This window comes from Mercurialis annua, linkage group LG7 (assembly GCF_937616625.2).
Source record: "Mercurialis annua linkage group LG7, ddMerAnnu1.2, whole genome shotgun sequence".
In the NCBI taxonomy this organism is placed as follows: Eukaryota; Viridiplantae; Streptophyta; class Magnoliopsida; order Malpighiales; family Euphorbiaceae; genus Mercurialis; species Mercurialis annua.
Window position 1 is genome coordinate 37,722,257 of NC_065576.1, and position 18,973 is coordinate 37,741,229.

At 33.5% G+C, this 18,973-nt stretch overlaps 1 protein-coding gene across 1 annotated transcript; it reads left to right on the forward strand.

Annotated features, from left to right (window-relative positions):
• Positions 1–13,758: 13,758 nt before the first annotated feature.
• On the forward strand, positions 13,759–18,624 carry LOC126657142 (uncharacterized). The gene is made up of 5 exons (XM_050351782.2): positions 13,759–14,686; positions 14,766–17,016; positions 17,122–17,430; positions 17,523–17,610; positions 17,683–18,624. The coding sequence occupies exons 1-5, from the start codon at positions 14,683–14,685 to the stop codon at positions 18,457–18,459; spliced, it is 3,429 nt and encodes a 1,142-aa protein (XP_050207739.1). The 5' UTR covers positions 13,759–14,682; the 3' UTR covers positions 18,460–18,624.
• The last annotated feature ends 349 nt before the right edge of the window (positions 18,625–18,973 follow it).

The following is an 18,973-nucleotide window of genomic DNA, read 5'->3' on the forward strand; positions in this document are numbered from 1 at the left end:
TTAAAATAGTTCGACTCTTTTATTCTGAAAATAAAATAAAAACCTCCGAGAAAGAAGAAATGGAGATCGACCAAAGCTCAAATCATAAACCTGGAAAATTTGGGAAAACAACGGGGTCAGATTTACTGAGTAGAGTTTATATAACCATTTACATTTATTAAGTTAAAAACCTTTAAAACGTTTAATAAAACATTTTCATTATGGATTATCAATGAAACCCTAAACCACAATTCTAAATCCATTGTCGTGTCGGTGAGACGTATCTCAATAACCGATCCCCGACTATCACTTAATAAATAGTGAGCCCAGGAGACGTATCTTCCACCGGTGCCCTCACTAAGGTGAGACGTATCTCAAACCTACCTCATTACCATAATCATTACCGGTGCGCACGCAGTCTCGATGATGCCCATCGAGTAGCCCGTTCCAATTCAGATCCATAATGTCGAAAACAGTTCGAAAGCTGTTTATACATATACATATACAAAATATAATATTTGCTTAATAAAGAGGTAAATAGAGATATAAACTCACAGCTTGCTATTCCACGTGAACCTGGCAAGCAACCTAACTCTGGTTCACCTCTGAAGAACGAACAGTCGACGGGTCTAGACAAGGTATACAATCATTAGTAAAAACAGACCCTAACTCTAGAGAGTACTAGCACCATATAAGACTAGCACAAGCAACAGATCATTGCAAAGCAATCTAGAGTAACACAATATCCAAATAAATTATAATGCCAAAAATAATAGAAGTCTATTGAGTTCTTGTTTTAAATCTGTTTCGGAAAATATTATTTAAATAAATATTAAATAATAAAACAATTTCCAAATAATGGGTTAGCCGAGTTACCGATAACTGCCAAGCTAACCTCACATGTCAGGCGACCCAAGTCTAACCTGACCCAAATATTTTATCAAAGATATAAACCACAGTTTATAATTCTAAAATAGTATTTTTGATAAAATAATAATTAAATATCAAAATGGAACTCAATAGCTTAAAACACAAGTAACCAATAGTTACTGATAATTTACTTAACCAAAATAAGCTAAGAAAATAATTAAATGCTAAAACTTAAATTGTCCGCATTGGTACCTCAAGCCAATATTTTTAAAATAATAATAATTACCCGAGTAATTATATAAATTTAGGCTATAAAATAATTATCCTTTTTAGATATCATTATCCAAACAATTCAAATTAATTCAAATCTAACATTATTTTCAGATTTAAAATAATGTTAACAATAAGTAATTTCGAACTCAAAACGGTAATCGAAAGTTCAGTTTCAAATTGGAATTTAATTGAATTAAAAAAATTAAATTTAATATGTTTAAACACCATAATTTTACTATTCAAAAATTCAAATAGAAACAACAAAACCCTTGATTTGAACCACCAAGAAACCGAACCAATTCAAATCCAAAAACAAGAGCCAAAATAATGAACTCTCACTAACAGTTACACAATTAATTGTTTATGCTTCATTATCACATGATGACCACCATTAACCATTTTTTTTTAAATACAATAAAAATTGAGCAGCTCATAATACAATTAACCAAAACTTAAGCCAAATAACCATACACGTCCAGAAACTAGCAAGCATGTTACTGAACCTAACATTTAACATTAACCAATACAAAGATCAAAACAAAACAATGAAACCCAACCAATCATCATACCTTGACAACATAATGAGATCTTTATTTCAAATCAACGAATTCACAACAGAAACTTTGCATAGGAACTGTAGTAATAAATCCAGAATATGGCAGCAACAAAACAAGAAAACTGCAGCCATATAAACAACACGACACAACAAAACGGCAAGAGAACGAATAGGTTTTACGTATTGTATACGATTCCGAAACGTAACGATTATAGAGGATTGGATTTATTGATGTAATGTAGCATCAAATCTCAGAATTTCGCTATAATGAATAAAATATTTATTAGAACGATAACACGGCGTCAAATGATTACAGAAAGCAAAGATGTGAATTACTTACCGGATTGAAAGCAAAGGGAGGGATGGATGAGTGCTGTGATGTTAAGAGAGTTTTTTTTTTCTCTGAACGTCGGCTAGGGTTTTATATGATTTAGAAGAAATACGAATGAATAGCAGCAATCTCAGTTACTACTTCAAATATTGCAAAAGATGGACAAAAGATGGGCTTCTAATATTTAGGCCATCTACCAATATTTAATGGGCTTTTCATGCACAACATTACGTGGAAATGATGAAGAAATAGGTGCATGAGTTGCATGCAAAATTCATATACTTTTCTTATTATTATTTTAAAAAAAATTAATAATACAAACCAAACACGAATCGAATCACGACCGAATCAACGGAAGATTAAAAATAAAATTTAATAAAAATATGTAATAATAATAATAATAAATTACTTAAAATTTGACAGAATGCAAAAATTTATAATTAAAATAAAAAAATAATTAAAAAAATACGGGATATTACAATAGCGAAGCACAGATCAAAAGTATTCTGGTTGCACAGTGGAGATTCAAACACGAAGTATTTTCATAGTTTTGCTTCGGCAAGGAGAAAGCAAAACAGAATTTCAAAATAGAGAGATAGCCAAGGCACTTGGAGATACACAAAAAAGGAGATGGGTGAGGTCATTGTAATTCACTATTCTGATTTGTTTGCTGAAAATAATTATACCAGTGTGGTGTTTGTGAATGTGAGTCCTCGTCTTGATGAATCCCATAATGTAGACATGTGCCGTCCTGTGTTGGCTTCTGGGTTAAAAATGCATTGTTCTCTATGCATGATGACAAATCGCCTGCCCCGATGGCTTTAATCCAGCGTTTTATAAAAAATATTGGGATGTTGTTAGGTTAGATGTTATTTGTTCTTGTCAAGAGTTTTTCTTTTCAGGTACTTTTAAAAGTGGTATGACAGACACCGCTATTGTTCTTATTTAGTGAAAAATTCGGAAAATGTTAGTGATCGCAAACCCATTTCTTTGTGTAATGTTGTGTATAAGGTTATTGAAAAAGTTCTTGATAATAAAATGAAAAAATTAATGCCCATTATTATTTATGAAAATATTCAGAGTGCTTTTGTGGAGAATGGGCTTATTACAGATAATTTTTTAATTGCCCTTGAGTTTGGGCATTATTTGCGGCAGGAAAAGAAGAGGGAAGAATGGGGTGGCGGCTTTAAAAATTGATATGAGTAAGGTTTATGATAGAGTGAGGTGGGATTTTACTAGAGTTATGATGCTGAATTTGGGGTTTAATGCAAAGTGGGTTAGCCTCATTATGTCATTTCTATCGTCTATTCGGTATAAGAGTATAGGGGAGCAGTATGAGATGAATCCTATTATTCCAGGTAGAGGGCTTCAGCAGGGTGATCCTCTATCACCGTATCTTTTTATCACTTGTGCTGAGGGGTTAACTAGTATGCTTGATGATAGCGAAAGACATGGTAATATTCATGGTCTTTCGATTTGTAGAGGTGCTCCGTCAGTTAGTCATCTGTTTTTTTGCAGATTACTCTTATCTATTTTTTGAGGAGACTACTGAGGTGAAGACCATTCTTGATAGGTATGAAAAACTCTCTGGACAGCAAGTGAATTTTAATAAGTCAAATATCATGCTGAGCTGAAATGTTGAAGCTTGAATTGGGGCAGCCATAGTGGGTATCTTGGGTGTAAAGGTGGTGACAGATCAAGGGAAAATACCTTGGGTTACCTTCACTTATTGGTAGGAATACGAGGCAAATGTTTCAGTTTATTAAATATGGGATTTGGCATAAGGTAAAATGGTGGAACGCTAAGGTTTTATCGAGAGGTGGAAAAGAGGTCCTCATTAAATCCATAGCGCTCACTCAAGCAATTCCAAATTACATTATGAATGTGTTTCTAATTCCGGTGTGTTTGTGTAACGAGCTTGAGCAGATGATGAATTTGTTTTGGTGGGGCAGGAACCAAGTAGAGAAGCGAGGTATTAATTGGGTGAGTTGGATAAGATTTATTTGCCTAAGAATTTGGTGGTTTGGGTTTTAAAAAGATACAGGACTTTAATGTTGTGATGTTAGGCAAACAAGCGTGGCATATGTTATCTTTGCTAATAATTTGATGGTTAGAGTGTTCAAAGCTAAGTACTTTCCTAAATTAAATTTCTAAGAGGCCAAGTTGGGGTCTAATCCTAGCTTTGTTTGGCGTAGTATCTTTGAGTCACAAACGGCTATGAGAAAAGGAGCGAGAATCCGTATTGGTGATGAAATGAGTACTAGAATCTGGCAAGATCCTTGGTTATGGGATTTGAATTTGGGAGTAATATCTGACCCGATGCCTAATTTCCATAAAGAGGCTACTGTGAACCAATTGATGAAGGTTGACTCTAAAGAATGGGATGTGGATTTAATGTCAGACCTATTTTCTCATGAAGTTTCTGCCTCTATTCTTTGTATTCCCTTGAGTGTTAGAGATATTTATGACATGTTGTATTGGTTACCGGATAAGAGGGGCAGATTAATGGTGAAAAGTTGTTACGAGTTGGTGACAGGGGAAGTGCCAAAAGTTGCTGATGAGATTTGGAGATTAGCTTGGGCTTTGCATGTGCCCATGCACTTAAAAAAAATTATGTGGAGAGTGTGTGCAGGTGTTCTTCCTACATATGATGCATTAGCTAGCAAGAGGGTCCTCATTAATGCATCGTGTCCTTCTTGTTGCGGTGCTGATGAAACACCATTTCATCTCTTTATTAGTTGTTCTTTTGCGAAGACCTGCTGAAGTTGTTCAGATCTGGGTACTCTGTTGTATGGTGGGTTGTGTTTCTCGGAGTGGGCGTCAATCTGGCTCAAGGAGCTGGACGAGGATGCAGCGGGTTTGATGGCGGTTATCTGTTGGAACATTTGGTCCAACAGAAATAACCTGGTCTGTTTCTAAGAAGGGTGGAACGATAATAGAAGTTTTGAATTCTGTAGGGCATAGTTGGCTGCTTGGAAGGTAATCAAGGATCACAAGTAGTTATCTACTGCTATTCCTCTACAAAAACAAGATGAGCATGTTAAGTGGTCCAAGCTAGAGGATGGTATGTTGAAAATTAATGTCGATGCGAGCTGTAGGCGTGGTGATGGGTCTACCAGAGTTAGGTGTACGGTGAGAGATAGTCGGGGTCAGTTATTGAGGGCGAGAGCAGCCAGAATAATGGGTGATTTTGAGTCCCATGTTGCTGAAATTATGAGTATTCGGGAAGCGCTTAGTTGGTTGAAAGGGGAGCGAAATATGATGATTGAATCGGATGCGCTTTAAGTTATTTTGGATTTAGGAATCCTCTTAGAGATGAAGCCGAGTTTTTAATTATGGATTGCGTCGAGTTAGCGAAACAGTTCTCTAATTTAGATTTTCTTTTTATAAGACAATCTGCGAATCAGGCAGCATATTCTGCCTGTTCCATGTCAGGTCATCAGGAATGATTTAGCCATTTTTCTGAATTTCTTACTACTGTTATCGCTTCAGTTGAGTTAATAATATCATTTGATTATTCTAAAAAAAGTTATTTTTTATTTTTGTAAGGCGATATGTGAATCTAACTGCGCATTGTCTAGCGCGTAATGCTCGTCCCTTGTCAAGTTATCGGGAGTGGTTTTCCAACTTTTTTGAATTTTTTTACGTCTGTAACTGTTTCGATATCTTAACGAATAGGTTCTTTGACTTTAAAAAAAACTACATACGAAATTAAAAACTAAAAAATAGGCTAAGAATGAAAATTTCAAAAATTTAGGACATAAAGAAAAAAAATCTTGAAGGCAAGATTTTTCCCTTGTTTTTATGGAACATGATAGTAGTCATCATTATTTTTTGAGCAAATTACTCTGAATCTCCTCACATTAGTCATAATTGACACTTTGGTCCCTCTTTTTGAAAATCAAACGATTTGGTCCATCATTTTTGTTTCTATCAACGATTTAGTCATTCCGTCCATTTTTGGTGTTAGTCAACAGAGTCAAAGGACTAAATCCAAAAAACATTAATTTTTTCTTAAAAAAAATAATATAGTCCCCCACTTTTATTTTGTCTATGATTTTGTCCCTCAAATTTTAAATAAATTTACCCTTAAATTTTTTAACTTGGTTGACTAACACCAAAAATAGACGGAGGGACTAACTTATTGAAAAACTCAAAAGTGATTGATCAAATCGTTTGAATTTTAAATAAGAGGGACAAAAGTGCATTATGATAAATGTAAGGAAATTTAAAGTAATTTGCTCTTATTTTTTTAATATCAGTGTTTTTAGATGTTCATTTATATTTAAATAATTTGTTTACAAAATTTTAAAAACTAGTTGTTAACTTTTTCAGATTCATTCATATATTTAATGTTACTTGTATTAAAAAAAAATATTTTCAAAGTTCAACTACATAATATAGTAAAATAAAGGCTCAATGTTTTAAAATACCCAATCTTCTTAATGAGCTCAGTTCTAAATAAATTTTTCAAAATTTTTCAATATCAATCAATTTTTAGGCTAATAATCACCCATGGCACCTCAACTTTAGGGGTACGGGCGCTAAACCCCCTGATGTTTAAAAACGGGCGCTAAACCCCCTGATCTTTGTGGCGGCGCTCACAAAAGCCCTTTTGGACGAAATATGACGAAAATACCCCTGACGCCGTTTTTCAGTCAATAATTATTCTTAAAAAAAAAATCTGACACTGTCATATCATCTGACACGTCAGAAATATACCTTAAAAATTTCAAACACCCAAAATACCCCTAATTTAATTTAGAAAAAGACAAAAAAAATCAACTCAAATTAATGAATTAACCCATCAACTAACCCAACCATTATCCCTACCCGACCACCGCCGGAAATTTTTCGGTCATCTTCTCCGACTCGAAGATGACCGGAAAATTTCCGGTCATCACCACCAGATCTGTTCCTCAGTGAGGAACAGATCGGAATCTGTTCTTGAGGAACAGATCACTTCCTCACTAAGGAACAGACCGTCGTCGTCTGTTCCTTAGTGAGGAACAGATCTGGTGGTGATGACCGGAAAATTTTCCGGTCATCTTCGAATCGGAGAAGATGACCGGAAAATTTTCCGGCGGCGGCGGTGGTGGTGGCGGTTCGGGTGAAAGTGGTTTGGTTGGATGTCATTGGTTTGATTTGATTGGGTTGGGTGTTTTAGGGGTATTTTAGGTGTTTTAATTTTTTAGGGTAGTTTGGTGACGTGGCAGCTGACGTGGCGCCACTATTTATTTATTTATTTTTTTGAAAAAAAGTCAGTTGACCAGGAAAAACGGCGCCAGGGGTATTTTGGTCATATTTCGTCCAAAAGGGATTTAGTGAGCGCCGCCACAAAGATCAGGGGGTTTAGCGCCCGTTTTTTAACATCAGGGGGTTTAGCGCCCGTACCCTAAAGTTGAGGTGCCATGGGTGATTATTAGCCCAATTTTTAATTAATATATTTGGCCAATCGTATATTTTTCTAAATAATAACAAATTTTTTATTTGTTTCAATTATAAAAATTTCGTAATTTGTTATCTTAATAGTTTTTAAATGAGAAAAAAATGTAATATTTGGTTAAAATTAAAAATATCATAAAAAATTTGGTATATTTTTTTAAAAAATGAGTGACTAGTTAAAATTGAAATATATCTATTGAAAATTGGCTAAAAGTTTTAGTCAGAAATGACTTCACCCAAAAAAATTGAGATTTTAAGACATTAGGTCTAAAATAAAATTGCAATTTATTATACGTTAATTATTTATTTAGCTTATATCTTAAATTTTTTTAAAAATTAACATTATGAACAGAAAATATTTTGTTTTTGTGGTATGAATTTATAGAGCGCCACATTGTAAACCAAACTAATTAATATTATGATATATAATTTCTTTTAATTATTGCTTAATGAATAGAGGACCACAATGTAAACCAAACTAATATGTCATCAACAACTATCTTTTATATGGCAGTCATTTTCAACCCAATATCTTTATTTTCTTTTGGGTTTGAGAAGAAGACATGCTATTTCTCAGTTAGATTTCGGAATTGAATTTGACTAATTTGTCAAAACAAACACAGTATATTATAATTCTCCAATTTCATTCTTATTATTTTAATCTAATTCTAATTTATAATATATGGGTTTCTTTTGACATGTGGTTGGGGAGATTGAACCAAGTGTTGTTAATTTCTTGTCAAAAAGGTTTTAGACAAGAACACTTGATGATCACTTTCTATTGTCAACTGCTTAAACAGTTCACAACAGAGACAGTAAAGGTGAACTGAATAAAAAACGAATAAAGGGTCAACGCGCCTTCTAAATTTATAACACGGGATCATTTAAACTAATTTATATTTTTCTGAGCAGCGAATTTCAATACTTTTTAATTTTAGGTCAAATAACCGCATAATTATATTTTTAAAAAGTGTAAAATACAAATCGGAGGCGAGGGATGCAAAAAAGTAATTAGATATTTTCCTAATTGTTGCGATATAATTATTCTAAATCTATTTTTTAAAATAAAAATATAAATTATCGGATTATTTGAACCAAAAATGAAGAGTTTTGGAGTTAGTTGCTCAAAAAAGTATAAATTGGATTAGATGACCCTCTGTCACAAGTTCAGGGGGCGCGTTAACCCTTTCTTCAATAAAAAAAATCATAATTAAGAGTCCGTTTAGTTTATATTGAGAAAGAAAATTAAATTACAATAAAATAAAAATTATCAAAATTATTTGTTATTTTTTAGATGTTTTAGTTCAACAAATTAGTGTAGTAAGGAAAGTGAAAATTGTTTTAATTTTTATAATTTTTTAGTATGAATTTAAATATAATATTTTTAAATAAAAAAATTACACAGTTAAAAAAGAACATATGGTGCATGTCAAGAATAATAATTAAACTGACAAATTAAAATATGATAACTAATTTTACTAAATTTTAAATTTTGTGTTGTATTAAAAAAACATACTAAAAATTATAATTATGTTTGCAATTAATCCAAATATGTATATGGTGTTTTTAGTGGGAATTAGCTTTCCTTTTTTTTTTTTTTTTTTTGAGAAGTAATGTAGGATTTTATTGCAGCACTAGAAAATGTATTACAATTCAAGCATATAGCTTTTTGCGAATACATTAAAAGACAAATAAATAATAAAAGCTGCATCCCTCTTGCGCAAATCAATAAGATAAGAATTCCCGATGATAGCAATATGAAATCGAAAATTGCAAATTGTTGATAGAGCATCACAATGTCTTCTGGACGCAACTGATCTGGATTTCGTCAATTGGGCATTAGATTCAAAGTGCACTTTATCAAAATCCACAGCTCTGACAGTTTCAATCTGAATTGTTCAACTGGATTATATATTTGAATGAATTCAATTGAAAACCTAAAAATAAAAATTCCATCATAAACGATTCAAATCTGCACCGCAATAAAAGATCCACAAAGGGAACATCAAATCCCATAAAGGGCAATATAAAATTTCCACGGAGGAAAATATAAACTCCATAAAAGGAGAGATAAGAACAACCATAAATAAAAACATAAAGTAGCAAAAAACAACGATCATATATAAAATATATAAATAAAAACTAAACTAAAGGAAAACGAGACCACCGCCGATCAAAATATTGATCGGCGGTGGCCTTGAAGGAAGCCAAGCTTAGAGTTTGTTTTTTGTTGGGAGAGGATGTGTAGCTTTCCTTTTCTTGCAGAGACACCTATAACTAGTAGAGTGGGAAAATGAAGAAGCACCTGCTACTATATGCTATTCTTTTGTGTGTCAAGTTAATCATGGTTGATTTTGGTTATGTGGAGAAGCAATTAACTAATCTACTTATCAGCAACTAAGACTAATGAAAGATTAACCCACTTTAGTACAAGTGCATTAAATCCTAATACACGTTTTTGCTCATTATGTTATCTATTTATAGTAACTACTAGTAACAAATTAGGTTCATTTCAAATTCGCTTCAACAGTTGAACTTGAGAGTTTTCTAATTTGGATTAACGGTTCAAAAATAACATGAGCTTTAAAATGTGTCAATCACAGACAGCATCTTTTATTTATTTTCAAAAATAACATCTATAATTTTTAATGGCATTTTTGCTGACGTGGTATGACACATGGCAGTTCCATAGGATGTCCAAGTCAGCGAAATTCTATCAAAAAATGTGCTAATGATAAAATTGAAAGGTTATGTTATTTTTGAAATTTAGTGCAAGAGTTAAGATTTTATATGTAATTAATCCTAAATAAAAAATATAAATTAATTTTTTTTTTGGTCAATCACTAAAGCAGCAATTTTATTACTATAAAACGAGATACACCCAAAAACAAAGCTGGGCCCTAAGGCCAGGCCTAAAAACAGCAAAAACAAACTCTAAACCAGACCAAGCTCACTAGAGCCACAACAACAGCTGCACACGCAGAAGCAGCTAGGCCAGAACCAAAACTCCTACCACTAACTCACATCCACCGGACTTTTGATCCTATCATAGACCTGATTAACAGACATAATCTTGTTGTTGAAGATATTATCATTCCTGGCTGCCCAGATATTATAGACTGTGGCACAGAAGCTGATTTTCCTCAGCTTAACAGTCTTGGACTTTCCTTTAGTTCTTCTAGAAAAGAAGCATACTTCTCTTCTCCAAGTATAACCATTCCTACAAATTCTCAGCAATTCCAGCACTTTTCTCCAAATCCCTGCAGAATACTCACAATCAAAGAACAAATGCTCAACTGTTTCTGGGGCCTTCTTGCACAGGCAGCACATATCAGAGTCAATTACCCCCCACTTATGGAGCTTATCTCTTGTCTGGATCTTCTTATGCATCACCAACCATGTGATGAACGAGTGTCTGGGAATATTGCCTGAAAACCAAACCAGATGATGCCAAGGCACTTTCCTGCAACCTATCATTAAATTCTTCCACACACTTCCTGTAGAAAAATTTCCACTTCTATTTAACTTCCAAGTAATACTATCATCAATCTCTGGATTTACTTGGTAGTTGGCTTTCAAGTAATCCCAGGCATCCCTTGTATAATCATTCATAGGGTCTGGCAAGTGCCATCTGTTACTTCTCCAACAATCATTAACAGTTGCAGTTTTTGGGATATCAGCATCCTTGATGTTAACCTCAGGGAAGTTATCATTAACAGACTTTCCATTCATCCAAGGATCAAACCAGAAAGAGAATTTTTGACCATTGCCAAGCCTGTACATAAACATATGTTTCACTGTTTGTCTAATATTCAGAATCTGCTTCCAGCTCCAAGATCCATTACTAGGCTTAGTCAATCCCCAAAAACTCAGCTTCTTCAGGAGGTTTGTTATAACCCAACTGGCCCAAATAGTAGGTTTCTGGGTTACTATCTCCCAAATATGCTTGGTAATCCCAGCAATGTTGCTCATCTGAACAGGCTTCACCCCTAGACCCCCACAGATTTTACTCATACACACTTTTTTCCAGCTAACCAGAGCCTTTTTTTTCATATCCCCTGTTCCATTCCAAAGAAAGTTTCTACATATTGCTTCCACACCTTTGCCAATGGATTTAGGAAGGATGAAAATAGAGCACCAATAAACATTCATGCTCAGAAGCACAGAACAGATGAGCTGCAACCTCCCAGAATAAGAGAGGCACTTTGCAGTCCATTGATTAATCCTGTTTGTGATCTTTTGAATCATGCCATTGCAGTGATTCTTGGTGAGCCTTGTTGACATGAGAGGTATACCAAGGTACTTTATTGGAAGAGTACCTTCCTTAAAACCTATCTCATTTAAAATGGAAGTCTTGTTTGAGCACTGGCCATTGAAGTAAATCTCACTTTTTGCCCTGTTAGGCTTCAAACCTGAGCACATGGAGAATTCCTCTAAAGACTTTTTAATGCATTTGATGGACTCCATATCATTACCACAGAACATGAACAAGTCATCTGCAAAAGACAATTGGCAAAGCTTCATATTCTTGCACTTCACATGATACTTAAAGCTCCCATTCTGTCTTATATTCATCACAGTGAGCCTTGAGAAGTACTCCATGCATAAGACAAAAATTAGAGGAGACATTGGATCCCTTTGTCTCAGCCCCTTCTTTCCTTCAAAATAACCATTAGCTTCTCCATTTATCATAATTGAGAATCTTACAGTTCTAATGCAGTTCATCATCCATCTTATAAACAATCTTGGGAATCTGAATCCATTTAGAACTTCTTCAATAAAATCCCACTCTACTGAATCATATGCTTTCTGGAGATCTATTTTCAAGACACACTGCTTCCCATCTCCCCTGTGGTAATTATTGACTATTTCATGAGCCATTAAAATGTTATCTGCAATGCTCCTGGCTGGAATGAAGGCTGACTGGGTTTCATTAACTATACTTCCTATGATTCCTCTAATTCTGTTAGTGATTACTTTTGATATGCACTTATACAGAACATTGCAGCAAGCAATAGGTCTGAAATCCCCAATATTGCCAGGATTTGGAACCTTAGGAATTAGAGTAATTGAGGTAGAATTTACCTGATTTAGCATTCTCCCAGTTTTGAAATAGTCTCAAACAGCCTGAGTTATATCCTCTCCTACTGTGTCCCAGCAATTCTTGAAGAAACTGCTTCCATACCCATTTGGACCTGGGGCTTTATCTCCATCTATGGAGAACATTGCTTTTTTAATCTCATCTCTAGATATATCATTACTCACACTACAAAAAATTTGGCTTCTTGTGACAAAAAAATATGTGACAAACTATATTTTGTCATAATAAATAGGTTAGTTGTGACAAAAAAAATTATTTTGTCACAATGAGAGTTCAATGAAATGATATTGCGACAAATACATATTGTGTCAACCATTTTTGTCACTATAAAAAATAATTATGTTTGTTGTGACTAACTATTTTGACAAAAACATGTTTTGTCGCCGTAATTTAAAATATTTTTATTATGACAAAATTATTCTTATCATAATATTTAAAAAAGTTGTGACAAATTTTATTTTGCAGCAATTAGATATATTTTGTCACTATAAAATTTAATTACGTTTGTTGTGACAAAGTATTTTGCCAATAAAAGATATTGTAATAAATTATTATTGTGTCAAATTTTGTCGTCACTTATAAAAAAGTAAATATGTCTTTGTGACAATGTATTTTGCCAAAACAAATGTTTTGTTTTCGTATTTTAAACCTACAGTTATAACGACTGCATATGGACCTGATGTCAACCGTATGTCAACCTTATAAAACACAAACATAAACTCTTTCCACTACTGTTTATTGTGTCAAATTTATTTGTCAATAAAAAAAGTAAATTTGTTTTTCTGACAAAATATTTTGCCAAAACAAATGTTTGGTTCCGATATTTTAAAAAGACAGTTATAATATTTATTGTGTCATATTTATTTGTCACTATATAAAAAAGTAAATATATTGTTGTGACAAAGTAATTTGCCAAAACAAATGTTTTGTGCCTGTATTTTAAACTATAGTTATAATAACCGTAAATAAACCGTTTATTGACCATATGTCAACCTTATGAAACACAAAATACACACAAAATAGAGAAAGAAAAACTAATTGCAGAAAATAAATGGTAAAATAGAAAATATATACAGTTATAATGAAAAAATAAATTTTAGCATAATATTTAAAGACTTTAGTAACGAATTTATTTTTCAGCAATTAATTAAACTTATATAATGTTGTGATAATTAAATATTGTGTCAAATATTTTTGTCACTATAGCAATTAATTGTGTTTGTTGTGACAATGGGTTTTGACAAAAACTGTTTTGTCACTGTATATTAAAAATACAGTTATTATGATAAAATAAATTTTATCATAATATGTAAAAATATTGTGAATAATTTTATTTTTCAGCAATTAAGCGAAATTAAATGATATTGTGATTAATAAATGTTTTGTCACCATGGAATTGAAAAAAAAAATTATGATAACAGGTTTAAATGGGTTATGAAATTATATTTTATTTTGATAAAAAAAGGTATATGACAATTAAGATTCAAATATCCAAATTAGGTTAATCGAAGCACTCTTCATTAGGGAAAAACTTTTTTTGCTGAATATTGACACCACACTACCGCATCAATTCCATACGTTTGTACGCTTCTCACGCCGCCGCACTTTCATTGATTTGTGTTTGTTGATGCTTATTTGTCCAGGTATTTTTTAACTTATGAAAAGAGACTAAATTGATTAATGTAGGATGAATTTCACATTCAAATTGCTTATTTGTTCAATTGATAATTTAATTTTTTAACTGATTCGTACAAACTCGAGGTCGGGCTTAAAACTCGACGACTTATCACCTATTCTCGAGTTTATTAGCTCAGTAAAATCAAGAACTCGAGGTTTTGCTTCCATTTCGTCGAGTATTAAGACTTACATCAAGTTTGTGCTTTGACAGAGATAAAAAAGTCCAGTTAAGGATGTAACTCGTCGAATATTAAGCATGACATCGAGTTTAACATTGCAAACGACGTATAAACTCGAGTTAAGTTTAAAAATTCGTCGACTATATAGGCTGACCTCGAGTATGTTTTAACAGTAACACTAACCAAATGTTAGCCTTGTTTTAGAACTGCAGGTAGTTCAGGGAAAGAAATTGGATATATTTTTAAAATAGCTAACGGTATCTGATTTGTAATGGGTAAGTTTTAATTATATTTTCAATTGATAGATTTGTACCAAATATTGATGTTGCCTAATATATTATTTTGGTATTAAAGGGACGCCATCAGACAAAAGTTGGATGACGTCGTACCGATTTAGTTCATGTTATATTCAAGGGGTCAAAAATTTTCTGAATGTTGCAAAAGACTTTACTGATTCAAATGGAAGAGTTCGGTGTCCATGCAAGAACTGCATCAATATTTATTTGAAGCCATTGCAAGAAGTAAAAATGGATCTATATCAATATGGAATTAGTGAAAACTACACAAACTGGGTGCACCATGGTGAGACTTCTCAACCTCGTGATAGTTTAGATGGCTCTATTAATTCGGACAATGAATTGGAGGATAGTGGAAATGATGTTTCAGAAATGTTAGATGATATGTGTAATGCAACTTTTATGGACACCGACATGGAAGACAAACTTCCCAATCAAGATAATAACATGCTAGAAGGAGAAGTAGCAAAATTTGCTAAATTGTGGAATGATTCTCATTGTGAACTATATCCTGGAAGTCAAAAATATTCAAAGCTCTCTTTTCTTCTTAAGATGATTAATATCAAAGCACTCACAAATTCTAGTAATAAGTCATTTTTTTCGAATTTGGAGTTGTTCAAGGATGCACTCCCGAGAGGAGAAACCCTTCCAAGCTCAAGTTATGAGGTTAAAAAATTGATGCGTGATTTAGGACTCGGTTACGTAACTATTGATGCTTGTGTAAATGATTGTGTGCTATTTTGGAAGGAAAATGAAAATCTTGACACGTGTCCAACTTGTAAGGCCCCTAGATGGAAATTAGGTTTCGGAAAACGCAAGAAGGTTGCTCAAAAAATTCTTAGACACTTCCCTTTAGTACCTAGACTTCAGAGGTTATTTATGTCTAAAGATATTGGTGAAAATATGAGGTGGCATAAGGAGAAACGTGTAGATGATGATACGATTAGACATCCAGCTGATGCTACGGAATGGAAAGATTTTGACCAGAAATATGCTTGGTTTGGCAAAGATGCTCGTAACGTGCGACTTGGGCTTGCTAGTGATGGATTTAACCCTTTTGGAAATATGAGCACGAGTTATAGCATGTGGCCGGTGATTGTGACGCCATATAACTTACCACCATGGAAATGCATGAAGGAGAATTTTTTGATGTTATCTTTGCTTATTCCTGGTAAAGAATCTCGCGGAAATAATATCGATGTATATTTAAGGCCATTAATTGATGAGTTAAAAGAGTTATGGGAGACCGGTGTGACAACATATGATGCATATAGCGGTAAGAATTTTCAATTACATGCTGCATTATTATGGACAATAAATGACTTTCCAGCATATGGAATGTTATCTGGATGGAGCACAAAAGGAAAATTGGCATGTCCTGTGTGTAATAAGTGGACGTGTTCGCTAACATTAAAAAATGGAGTGAAGCAATGTTACATGGGTCATCGGAGATATTTACATGCCCAACATTCTTGGAGAAAAAGCAGAAAATTTGATGGCAAACCAGAGCACGGGTCAAAGCCTGAAGAGTTGTCAGGAGATGAAGTTCTAAGGCAATTAGATTTGCTTCCAAAAAGCCTTGTTTTTGGGAAGACACCTAACCAAAAAAAGCGTGCACGTGGTCCTGAAGAGCTCAATTGGACAAAGAGAAGTATATTCTTTGAATTGCCTTACTGGAAAACATTAAAATTACGTCATAATTTAGATGTAATGCATATTGAGAAGAATATATGTGAAAATATATTGGGTACGTTGATGAATATTGATGGAAAATCTAAGGATAACATTAAGGCTCGAATGGATTTAGAAGCAATGGGTATAAGAAAAGAGTTACATTTACAGCAAAAGGGAAATAAATTTTTTATGCCACTTGCTTGTTATACATTACCGAAGCCTGAAAGGAGAAAGTTTTGCGAATGGTTGCAGTCAATCCGGTTGCCAGACGGATATGCTTCCAATCTTTCTCGATGTGTAAGTGTTCAGGACTGCAAAGTTATGGGGATGAAAAGCCATGATTATCATATATTCTTGCAACGGTTACTTCCAGCATCAATTTGTGGGTCTTTGCGTAGTGAGGTTTACACTGCATTATCAGAGTTGAGCTCTTTCTTTAAGGAGCTTTGTTCGAAGACTTTAAAAAGATCTACAGTTAAAAAGTTGCAGAGCGATATCATTTTGATAATATGTAAACTTGAGATGATATATCCTCCATCTTTTTTCGTGGTAATGATGCATTTGGCAATTCATCTGCCACGTGAAGTAGAATTAGGAGGCCCTGTTCACTATAGGTGGATGTACTTTATTGAGAGGTTAGTTGATAAGGAAATTTTATTTTTAGTTTTCTTGCTGCAGTTTTAACTAATTTTTATATATCTATATGGTTTATTCACATTTACAACAAATTTGTTGTGCAGGTTCTTACGTACTTTGAAAAATTATGTACGTAACTTAGCTCGACCGGAGGGTTCAATTGCTGAAGCGTATATCACTAAAGAATGTTTGAACTTTTGTTCACTGTATTTTCATGGTGTTGAGACAATATATAATCGCGTTGAGAGAAATAATTTTCCTGTGCAAATAGGAGTGGAAAATGGATTTTCCATATTTTCAAACAATGCAAGACCTTTAGGAGCTACAGAATATAAAACGTTATCCCATTCTGATTTTGAAAAATTGCAGTGGTATGTGCTTAACAATTGTGAGGATGTTGATGAATATCTTAAGTAAGTTATTTTATTTTGAAAAAACAAAGACTTTAGAGTTTCAAAATAGCTTTATTTTACACTTTTTATCTAATTTTATAAACGTTGTGCAGGATTCACATTGAGGAATTACAAAAGGAAAGTGTTATAGATGTGCAAAAAAGACACCAGGCAGGATTTGCCAGTTGGTTCAAGGAGTGTGTAAGTATGATGCTATAAAAGTACTAAATATTGAATTATGCCTCTAATTTCACCATTAAACTTATTTTTCAGGTTGGACGCTTACGTGCTACTGGTTTGGTTGCAGCAACAGATCATATATATGCGTTGGGATTAGGTCCTGATATACGAATTGCTAGGTACAGTGGGATAATTGTCAATGGAGTTAGGTTTCACACAGTTGAGCGTGATAATTTTCGTCGGACTCAAAATAATGGAGTTTCAGTTACGGGAGAGCATAAGTCGAAAGAAATCGAGTTTTATGGTGTGCTAACAGATATCATTGACCTCCAATATGTTAATGGGAATCATGTTTTCTTGTTTAAATGTGATTGGTGGGATGTTGGCGATAAAAATGGAATTAAAACAGATGGCAACTTAGTTTCTGTTAATGTGAGCCGTAAATGGTATACAGGTGATTCTTTCGTGTTGAGTTCTCAAGTACAACAGGTTTTTTATGTCAGCGATATGAAAAATGGAGGTCATTGGAAAATTGTGCAAAAATCATTTCACAGGAATATATTTGATGTGCCAGAAAAGGAAAAAGTGTGCAATGAAGATTCAATATTGAATGATGAGCCCTATCAGCAATACGAGGCAGATAATAGTCATGAAGTCGATCAAAATGGTGGTGAAAATTTGGAACTCTTGCATCCTATAGATGTATTACCGGATGAAGTTGATGTTGGTCAAATGTTTCAAGGTCAAAACTCAAACCCGATTTATTCTAGCGATGAGGAGGATGATACTACGATCAATTATGATGATGCCGACACTGATGTACTAGAAGACTCAAATGACAGTGACAATGAAGACGAAGACGATGATTAGTGACTGAAATTTACCGCTTATTGAACTCTTTTTGGATTCTTGTAGCTTGTTTGAAAGTATGAATTTTACTGAGAGATGCTTTTTTATATTGCCTTGAATGTAGATTGTAGAATTTTGGTGTTTTATGGCAGTAGTTATGCAGCCCAACATGAAATTTGTGGAAAACTGGATAGCAGAAACTCGATGTGTTGATGAAAACTCGTCGAGATATTAGACACACATCGAGTTTGAACGTATGGAATTATATATGAGATATCAGCCAAACATTCAATTGATTCCTTTGGTTTAGTTTGATTTTAATGTTTGGTGTAATACCAATTATTTTTTCTCAATTTTGTACTTCTACTATAGAACAGAACAGAAAAATAGAATTGAACTCCTGCCTTTTAATATAACTATTGACAATTCACAATTTTGCGGAAATTTGCTAAAACACTACACATATTGTAACTACCTGTTTTTACAAATACTCTAAAATAGTCTTCAAATAAGAAATAAATGGACATTTATGTCC

What these genes read in the sequence shown, in the direction of transcription:
- LOC126657142 (XM_050351782.2), top strand. An exon ending in TGGATGTACTTTATTGAGAG is followed by an intron (nt 17,017 to 17,121) that starts GTTAGTTGATAA and finishes TTTGTTGTGCAG; the next exon opens with GTTCTTACGTACTTTGAAAA. An exon ending in CCAGTTGGTTCAAGGAGTGT is followed by an intron (nt 17,611 to 17,682) that starts GTAAGTATGATG and finishes CTTATTTTTCAG; the next exon opens with GTTGGACGCTTACGTGCTAC.